Source organism: Cebus imitator, unplaced genomic scaffold (assembly GCF_001604975.1).
Source record: "Cebus imitator isolate Cc_AM_T3 unplaced genomic scaffold, Cebus_imitator-1.0 Scaffold18, whole genome shotgun sequence".
In the NCBI taxonomy this organism is placed as follows: Eukaryota; Metazoa; Chordata; class Mammalia; order Primates; family Cebidae; genus Cebus; species Cebus imitator.
Window position 1 is genome coordinate 13185976 of NW_016107333.1, and position 10233 is coordinate 13196208.

General features: G+C 39.1%; 1 protein-coding gene across 2 annotated transcripts in view; it reads left to right on the forward strand.

Moving 5' to 3' along the window:
• The window catches only part of METAP2 (methionyl aminopeptidase 2), a 39791-nt gene that overhangs the window by 16199 nt on the left and 13359 nt on the right, over nucleotides 1-10233 (forward strand). For both annotated transcript variants that reach the window (XM_017516034.2, XM_017516039.2), the window contains exons 5-7: nucleotides 3893-4054; nucleotides 4785-4966; nucleotides 5841-5935. In XM_017516034.2, the coding sequence (XP_017371523.1) occupies nucleotides 3893-4054; nucleotides 4785-4966; nucleotides 5841-5935 (439 nt within the window). The remainder of the gene's footprint in view (nucleotides 1-3892; nucleotides 4055-4784; nucleotides 4967-5840; nucleotides 5936-10233) is intronic.

The following is a 10233-nucleotide window of genomic DNA, read 5'->3' on the forward strand; positions in this document are numbered from 1 at the left end:
TTTGAGACAGAGTCTCATTCTGTTGCCCAGGCTGGAGTGCAGTGGTGCAATCTTGGCTTACTACAACCTCTGCCGTCCAGGCTCAAGCAGTTCTTATGCCTCAGCCTCGCAGGTAGCTGGGACTACAGGTGTGTACTGTCATGCCCAGCTAATTTTCTGTCACCCAGACTGGAGTGCAATGGAGAGATCATAACTCAGTTCAGCCTTGACCTCTGGGTTCTCCCACCCATCTCCTGAATAGCTGGGACTGCAGGCTTGTGCCACCTTGCCTGGCCAAAGTTTTTTTCTTTTTATAGAGATGGAGTCTTTCTGTGTTACCTAGGCTGATCTTGAACTTCTGGGCTCAAACAGTCCTCCTGCCTCAGCCTACCAAATGTCTGGGATTATAGGCATGAGCCACTGCACCTGGAGTATCGTGTATATACATATACATACATATATTTATTTATTTTTGGTAGAGACAGGGCTTCACTGTGTCACCCTGGATTGTCTCGAACTGTTGGCCTCATGCAATCCTCCCACCTTGGCCCTCCAAATTGTTGGGATTATTAGAGTAAACCACTCTGCCTGGCTTTAATTTCTATACTTTTGTTTAACTGACTGAGCAAGAGCAAAATAAGATCAAATGTGGGAAAATAATATTCTTTGTTTTTAGGGGGTCTGGAATTAATAGACCCTGACACTGAGTTTCTCTTGTTGTTAATAACTTTCAATTTGAACTCAAGACTTTGAGCAAAGGATTTCTTTAATCCCATTTCTTTTTACTGTATTATTTATTTTTATTTTTTATTTTATTTATTTATTTTTTTGAGACAGAGTCTCACTCTGTTGCCCAGGCTGGAGTGCAGTGGCGTGATCTTGGCTCACTGCAACCTCTGTCTCCTGGGTTCAAGCGATTCTTCTGCCTCAGCCTCCTGACTAGCTGGGATTACAGGGGCACACCACTGTGCCCAGCTAATTTTTTTGTATTTTTAGTAGAGATGGGGTTTCACCATGCTAGCCAAGATGATCTCGATCTCCTAACCTTGTGATCTGCCCACCTTGGCCTCGTAAAGTACTGTGATTACAGGCGTGAGTTACCATGCCTGACCGATTGTATGATTTTAGAGACAGGGACTTGGTCTGTTGCCCAGGCTGGGGTTTAGTGGTATGATCATAGCTCACTGTGTCCTTGAACTTCTGGGCTCAAGTGATCCTCTTGCCTCAGATTCCTGAGTAGCTGGGATTACAAGGCATGAGCCATAATGCCCAGCTAATTTTTTTTGTTTGTTTGAGATGGAGTCTCACTCTGTTTGTTGCCCAGGCTGGAGTGCAGTGGCATGATCTCGGCTCACTGTAACCTCCGCCTCCTAGGTTTAAGTGATCCTCCTGCCTCAGCTTCCCAAGTAGCTGTGACTACAAGCATGCACCATCATGCCTAGCTAATTTTTGTATTTTTAGTAGAGACAGGATTTCACCATCTTGGTCAGGCTGGTCTTGAACTCTTGACCTCGTGATCTGCCCCCCTTGACCTCCTGAAGTGCTAGGATTACAGGCATGAGCCACTGTGCCTGGCTATGCCCAGCTAATTTTTTGGTAGAGACAGAGTCTTCCTGTGTTGCCCAGATTAGTCTTGAACTATTAGCCTCAAATGATCCTCCCACCCTGCTCAGGGTCTGTAGTTTAGGACAGAGTTGACTGAACTTTTTCTTCAAAGGGCATATAGTAAATATTTTAGGCCTTGAGTGTTACTTAGCTTTGCCATTGTAGCATGAAAATAGCTATAGAGCGGGTCCGGCCCGGCGGCCGCCCTCGCATTCCCCTTCTTTTTTTTTAAATCCAAAAAAAAAAAATAAATAGCTATAGACAGTACATAAATGAGTGGGCACATGTTGCAATAAAATTTTATTTACAAAACAGACAGCAGGGGAGGCAAATAGGAGTAATTCCTGGAAGGTATCACATTTATACTTGTGTAATTTATACTCCGTGATCACTAAGTTGCAAACTGTGTATTCAGTATTTAAGAATGTCAGAAAATTGTAACAGATAAAAAAAAAGAATAATTTTAAAGCAGTTAATGTTTTTCCTACTTACAGGGAGTCATGGATCTCATTCCCAGATACTGAATAAAAAATTCTCAGTGGCTCATGCCTGTAATCCCAACACTTTGAGAGGCCAAGGCAGGTGGATCACGAGGTCAGGAGTTCAAGACCAGCTTGGCCAGCATGGTGAAACCCTGTATCTAGTAAAAATACAAAAATTAGCCAGGCATGCGCTAGCACGTCTGTAATCTCAACTACTCAGGAGGCTGAGACAGGAGAATTGCTTGAACCCAGGAGGCAGAGATTGCAGAATGCCAGGATTGTGTCACTGCACTCCAGCCTGGATGACAGAGCGAGATTCCATCTCAAAAAAAAAAAAACAACAGGGCCGGGCGTGGTGGCTCACTCCTGTAATCCCAGCACTTTGCGGGGGCCGAGGCAGGTGGATCACAAGGTCAAGAGATCAAGACCATCCTGGTCAACACGGTGAAACCTGTCTCTACTAAAAATACAAAAAATCAGCTGGGCATGGTGGCACGTGCCTGTAATCCCAGCTACTCAGGAGGTTGAGGCAGGAGAATTACCTGAACCCAGGAGGCGGAGGTTGCGGTGAGCCGAGATCGTGAGCCATTGCACTCCAGTCTGGGTAACAAGAGTGAAACTCTGTCAAAACAAAACAAAACAAAACAAAAAAAACTGTCAGGTGGGGTGGCTAATGCCTGTAACCTCAGCCACTTGGGAGGCTGAGGCAGGAGGATCACTTAAGGCCAGGAGTTCAAGATCAGCCTGGACAACAATAGCAAGACCTCATCTCTTGAAAAAAAAATTTTTTTAAGGTTAGCTAGGTGTGGTGGTATGCACCTGTTTATTCCCAGCTGCTTGAGAAGTTGAGGCAGAAGAAACCTAGGAGTTTGAGGATGCAGTGAGGTATGATCCCATCACTGCATCTGCCTGGGTGACAGAGTGAGACCCTGATTCTTTGTCTCTTCTCTCCCCCGCCTCGAGACAGAGTTTCACTCTTAAGCCCAGGCTGGAGTGAAGTGATGCGATGTCAGCTCACTGCAGCTTCCACCAGGCTCAAGCGATTCTCCTGCCTCAGCCTCCGGAGTAGCTGGAACTGCAGGTGCTTGCCACCATGCCCGGCTAATATTTGTATTTTTAGTAGAGATGGAGTTTCACCACGTTGGCCCGGCTGGTCTCAAACACCTGACCTCAGGTGATCCACTTGCCTCGGCCTCCCAAAGTGCTGGGATTACAGGTCTGAGCCACTGCCCCCAGCTGAGACCCTATCTTTTAAAACAAAAAGAAATTTGTTAGCACTGGCAGTTTTAAAATTTGAGCCATGTCTCTCAAGGAAGAACACCTCTTATGTATTATATACACAAACAATTAGAAAAACCCTACAGAAGCATATAATATGTGTTTTGAGGAAGTATATGCAGATTTTCAGGTCAGTTTCTTGGATTAGTATTCACCCTGTTGGCAAAGCTCCTTTGAAGTCTAAAGCACTTATGACCTCAAGTGGAAGATTGACTTCTTCCTACCTACTCTGATTCTAGGACACTTGTCAGACTGTTCTGATTCTTTTGTTATCTTTTTGTGTTGTCAGGGTATTAGTTCCTCTGACTATGAATGAAGTATCACCGGATATTTTTCCTCCCTTACGAGTCTTAAAAAGGTTTTAACTTCATTTGGGCTGGTTGCAAGTGTTTGACTTTTTGCATTTCAGAAACTTTGTTGACATAAGCTGAGTATGTAATGTATTTTTATTTGAACTGTCTCATTACTTAGTATAGTTTTATCTCCCTCAGCTTTTATGCTTGTTCTGCTGTCTTAATGACTAATAGTACTCTATGCCCACTCTAAAGGCGAACAGCTGCCTGGAGAACTACAAGTGAAGAAAAGAAAGCATTAGATCAGGCTAGTGAAGAGATTTGGAATGATTTTCGAGAAGCTGCAGAAGCACATCGACAAGTTAGAAAATACGTGATGAGCTGGATCAAGCCTGGGATGACAATGATAGAAATCTGGTAAAAGGAATACTTTTTTGTAAGAACATGATTTTAAAACAATTTGATAAGTACTAACTCACCAATTGTAATGTTTGGCTTTCCTTACCACTTTGCTAAATCTTTAAGTAAAGGTTATAGAAATGTCTTCTACATTATTGTAGTGTCACTATGAGAAAACCATGGAGGGGAGTACCCACTGGCACTCCAGCCACCCGGTTTTGTGCTTATGTAGTCATTACTGATTCTTATTTTCCATCTGGAAATCTGTTATTTTGCTATCTAATAATTCATACTAAGAAATACAAAATTACTGGAGCATTTGCTTAAATACGGAACATGATGTTAATGCAGTAAGACAAAGTAATTATTTCTCTAGTTTTTCCTTTTAAGAAATGATTAGTGTAACATGTAATTCTCTGATTCCTACAATTTAAAAAATATGCAACATGAACAAGTAAGATCAGCATTTAAATTGGTCTAAATTAGACTCTTATTTTCTAGTAAATTTAGTTAAAAGTGGATTGAGTTTTTTCTGAGTTTCTGGCGGAAGCAAATTCCTTGTCTTCTAAAAATGAGCTGTTTTCATAGCATCAGAGAACTGTTATTTATATTCAGAAAGTGCTCAGATCATTCTCAGAAAGTATTTAAGGTTTTTTGTTAACTTTCAGGATGTGATGAGCTATATAGTTTTAATATATAAGAGTAAGAATAAAAAATTAAACACATTCCCTTTTTTTTTTTGTTTTAGTGAAAAGTTGGAAGACTGTTCACGCAAGCTAATAAAAGAGAATGGATTAAATGCAGGCCTGGCATTTCCTACTGGATGTTCTCTCAATAATTGTGCTGCCCATTATACTCCCAATGCCGGTGACACAACAGTATTACAGTATGATGACATCTGTAAAATAGACTTTGGAACACATATAAGTGGTAAATTCTTGCAGAAATTACTACCCCAGCCTCCTCCTGAAAACTCTAGTTTTTATTTCTGTTAAATGGAGTGATAAATAAATACTGAACTCCCAAATTTTGTTCTTGCTTCCTCACTTCATTAGTAAAGGTGTGTTGAGGCAGATTTTAAAGAAAAATGTAGTGCAGTTATAAGGAGAGAGAAGCAGTTGTGAGATTTACTTGAAAGCATATTGCTAAAGTGGAATGAAATGAAAACTATTAGGTAGTTGAGGTTTATTACCCTTTGTATCAAGGCATGGAAGACATTATCTTCCCTTTCTTCATTCAGGTCATTGTTTCATACCTCTTTTATTCAAATAATAACGTTTATTTAGTATATTTAAGTTTATCAGCCTTCATATACATGTTTGCTTTCCAAATTGTCTCCAAAACCCGATCAGGTAAGCACCTCGTTATCTCACTTACAAGCGAGAAAGCAAGCTTAGATTAAATACTTAGCTAAGGTTTCACTACGTTAGAAAGTACTATATTCAGAGCCCTGTATACTTTCTCTGCCCTGTGTTGCTATTCCTCATTTCCCTAGTCTTTTCTTGCATTCGTTTTGTTTCTGTTTATATGTTTGTATAACTGCCAGGGTGAGCACTGAATTGATGCTGTCTTGGAGTAATACATACTAACTCTGTAGTTATTCCTTTTTATTCTGAATTATTTGTATACTTCTACTTTTTGTCTCTTTGATTATGAATAATCTCTGGGTATTTGGAGTACAGCCTTTATTTGAGCCTTCATTCTATTTTTCTGTTAAACCTGCAAGATTAATAGAATAAATGCTATAAAGTGGATAAATTGACTAGCTGATAAGTATAATTAAAAGAGGAATTTTCTCTTTCAGGTAGGATTATTGACTGTGCTTTTACCGTCACTTTTAATCCCAAATATGATGCATTATTAAAAGCTGTAAAAGATGCTACTAACACTGGAATAAAGGTATGTGATCTGTAAGCACCATTTCATTCACATATTTTGAGCACTTTAAGGTCTTTTAAACACTTACAGCATTTAAGTACTTTTAAGGCCTGTTTAAGGTCTTTGAGTAATTAAGACGAACAAAACCAATCCATTGCTCTGTGGTTTTAAGCAAGTAATTGTATTATAGTGTACCAAAGGTGTTTTGTTTTTCCCCTGCTAAAATTTATTAAAACAGAATTTGGATCTATATTTGTCTGTCAGTTGGCAATGATTATTTGTGTGTATGTGTGTTGTTTTTTAGAACAATTTTAAGTTGGCAGCAAAATTGAGCAGAAAGTGCAGAGATTTCCCATATACCCTCCCCTCCCCAACTTCCTCTGTTGTCAGCATCCCTACCACATAGGTATATTTGTTAAAATCACTTGAACCAACATTGACCACATCATAATTGTTCAAAGTTCATTAGGGTTCATTCTCAGTATTATGCATTCTAAGGGGTTTTAAATATATAATGACATGCATCTACCATTATAGTATCATATAGAGTATTTTCACTGCCACCAAAATCATCTGTGCTCACCTGATTCAAATGGATTCATTCCTCTTTTTCCACCAAGTCCTGGTACAGCCCAGCTTTTCTCTACGCAGTTTTTTTTTTTTTTTTTTGGTGGGGGTTGCAATTAAAATAGACATTTCTTTTTTTTTTTCTTTTTTTTTTTTTTTTTTTTTTTTTTTGAGATGGAGTCTGTCTTTGCCCAGGCTGGAGCACAGTGGTGCAATTTTGGCTCACTGCAACCTCCGCCCCCTGGGTTCAAGCGATTCTCCTGCCTCAGCCTCCTGAGTAGCTGGGACTACAGGTGCCTGCCACCATGTCTGGCTAATTTTTGTATTTGTAGTAGAGACGGGATTTCACCATATTAGCCAGGCTGGTCTCGAACTCCTGACCTTGTGATCTGCCTGCCTCGACCTCTCAAAGTGCTGGGATTACAGGTGTGAGCCATCCACACCCAGCCATTTTTCAGTATGTTGTTCATTGGTATTAAGTAAACTTATAATATTGTGCAACCATCATTACCATTCATCTCTGTTTACTCTTTTTATGTTGTAAAACTGAAAACTCAGTCCTCATTAAACAATAACTCCCAATTTCCTCTTCTCCCCCTACCTTGGCAACCACCATTCTACTATATATGGTTTTAAATATGTCATGTAGTATTTGTGATTTTGTGACTGGTTTATTTCACTTAGCACAATGTACTCAAGGTTCACCTATGTTGTAGCATATGTCATAATTAAGGAAGTAAATTCTGACATATGCTACAAACAACACATTTTTATATACCACATTTTTGCTTATCCATTCATCCATTGATGGACACTTGGATTGCTCCCATGTGTTAGCATTGTGAATATTGCTGCTATGAATATGGGTGTACAAATATCTCTTCAAGATCTGTTTTCAATTCTTTTGGATATATTCAGAAGTGGATTTGTTGAATCAGCTGGTAATTACATTTTTTAAAACTTTTTGAGTATCTTCTATACTGCTTTCCACGACGGCTGTACCATTTTACATTCCCACCAACAGTACAAAAGGAAGGGTTCCAATTTTTCCATTTCATCACTAACACTATTTTCTGGGTAGTTTTTTGTATCTTTTGAGAAATTTCCATTCAAGTTTTTTGCCCATTTTCATTTTTTTTTTTAATTAAAAAAGTAGAGATTGCGGGAGTCTTGCTATGTTACCCAGGTAGGTCTTGAATTCCTGGGCTCAAGCCATCCCCTCACCTCAGCGTCCCACAGTGCTGGGATTACAGGCATGAGCCACTGTACCCAGCTCTTTGCCTATTTTTGAATTGAGTCATTTGTTGTTGAGTTTTAGGAATTCTGTATAGATTCTGGATATTAATCCTGTATCAGATATATTATTTGAAAATTTTTTTGTCATTTTCTGGGTTGCCTTTTTACTCCAGATACTGTGTTTTGAAGGATAAAATGTTTAGATTTTTATGATGTCCGGTTTGTCTATTTTTTCTTTTGTTGCCTGTGCCTTTGGTGTCATATCCAATAAATCATTGCTAAATCTAATGTCATAAAGCTTTTACTCTATTTCCTTTTAAGGTATTTATAGTTTCAGGTCTTAAACTTAGGTCTTTGGTCCATTTTGAGTTAATTTTTTTATATGGTGTTGAGGGTCCATATTCAGTATTTTGTGTGTGCATGTCTAGTTTTCTCAGCACCATTTGTTAAGACTGTTCTTTTGCTACTGAATGGTCTTGACACCCTTGTTAAAGCTCATCTGGGCCAGGCACAGTGGCTCATGCATGTAATCTTAGCACTTTTGGGAGGCCGAGGTAGGAGAATCACTAGCTCAGGAGTTAAAGACCAGCCTGAGCAAGATAGCAAGACCCCATCTCTACAAAAAATTAAACAAATTAGCCAGGTGTAATGGTGCACCCTTGTGGTCCCAGCTACTCAGGAGGCTCTGGTAGGAGGATCATGTGAGCCCAGGGCAATTGAGGTTGCAGTGAGCCAAGATTACACCACTGTATTCCATCCTGGGTGACCCTGTCCAAAAAAAAAAAAAAGGAATCATTTGTCTTTGTAAGTAAGGGTTTATTTCTGAGCTCTTCATTTTATTTTATGAGTTTACATGTCTGTCTTTATGCTAGTACCACACTGGGTTTGGGTTTTTTTGGTTTGCTTTGGTTTTGGTTTTGAGACAGGGTCTTGCTCTGTTACCCAGGCTGGATTACAGTGCGATGATCTTGACTCACTGCAGCCTATACCTTCTGGGCCTAAGCAATTCTCATACCTCATCCTCCTGAGTAGTTGGGACTACAGGTTCGTGCCACCATACCCAGCAATTTTATTTTTTATAGAGACAAGTCTCACTGTGTTGCCCAGGTTGGCCTTGAACTGATCTCAAGCAGCCTTCCCGCCTCAGCCTCCCAGAGTGCTGGGATTATAGGCGTTAACTACTGTGCATGATGTCCATATTGTTTTGATTACTATAGCATTATAGTAAGTTTTGAAATTGAAAAGTGTAAATTCTCCATCTTTGTTCTTTTTCAAAATTGTTTGGCTATCTAGGATGTCCTGGGATTCCATATAAATTTAGGATCTTTCTTTTTTTTCCTGCAAAAACCACCCAGTGGATTTTGATAGGGATTGTGTTGAATGTGTAAATGGCTTCAGATGGTATTGATATTTTAACAATAAGTCTTCTAATCCATAGACATGAGATGTTGTATTAGTCCATTTTCATACTGCTATAAAGAAATACCTGAGACTGGGTAATTCATAAAGGAAAGAAGTTTAGTTATTCACAGTTCCACATGGCTGGGGAGGCCTTAGGAAACTTAGAATCGAGGTGAAAGGCAAAGAGGAAACAAGGACCTTCTTCACAAGGCAGCAGGAGAGAGAACTGCAAGAGAGGAAATGTTAGGTGCTTATAAAACTATCAGGTCTTGTGAGAACTTCTATTATGAGACCAACATGGGGGAACCATCCTCATGATCCTGTCACCTCCCTCCCTTGACACATGGCGATTACAATTTGAAATGAGATTTGGGGGAAGACACAGAGTCAAACCATATCGGATGTGTTACCATTTATGTCTTTAATTTATTTCAACAACGTTTTGTAGTTTTCATTGTATGCCTTTCACCTTCTTGGTTAATTCCTAATTTTTTTTTTTTGAGCTGTTGTTAATGGAATTATTTTTGTAATTTCCTTTTCAGAATGCCCATTGTTAGTATGTAGAAATGCAACTGATTTTTATGTTTTGATTTTGTATCCTGTACTTGGTTGAATGCATTTATTCTGACACTTCTTTTGTGTGGAATCTTTAGGGTTTTCCACAGGTAAGATCGTGTAATCTGTGAACAAAGATAGTTTTACTTTCTTCCCAATTAGATGCCTTTTTATTCTTTTCTTGCCTGATTGTTCTGACCTATGTTGAGTAAAACCAGCAAAAGTGGATAGTCTTCCTTGCTTTGTTTGTGATCTTAGAGGAAAGCTTTCAATCTTTCATCATTGAGTATGATGTTAGCTGTAGGTTTTTCGTAGATGGCTTTTCTTATTATATTGAGGTGTTTTACTTCTGTTCTTAGTTTGTTCATTGAATTTTTTCAGATGCTTTTTTCGCACCTATTCAGATGGTCATGTGGTTATTTTTCTTCATTCTGTTAATCTGTTTTCATATGTTGAACCATCTTTGAATTTCACGAATAAATCCCACTAAGCCATGGTGTATTTCTTTTAATGTGCAATTGAATTTGATTTGCTTTTTTTTTTTTTTTTTTGAAACAGAG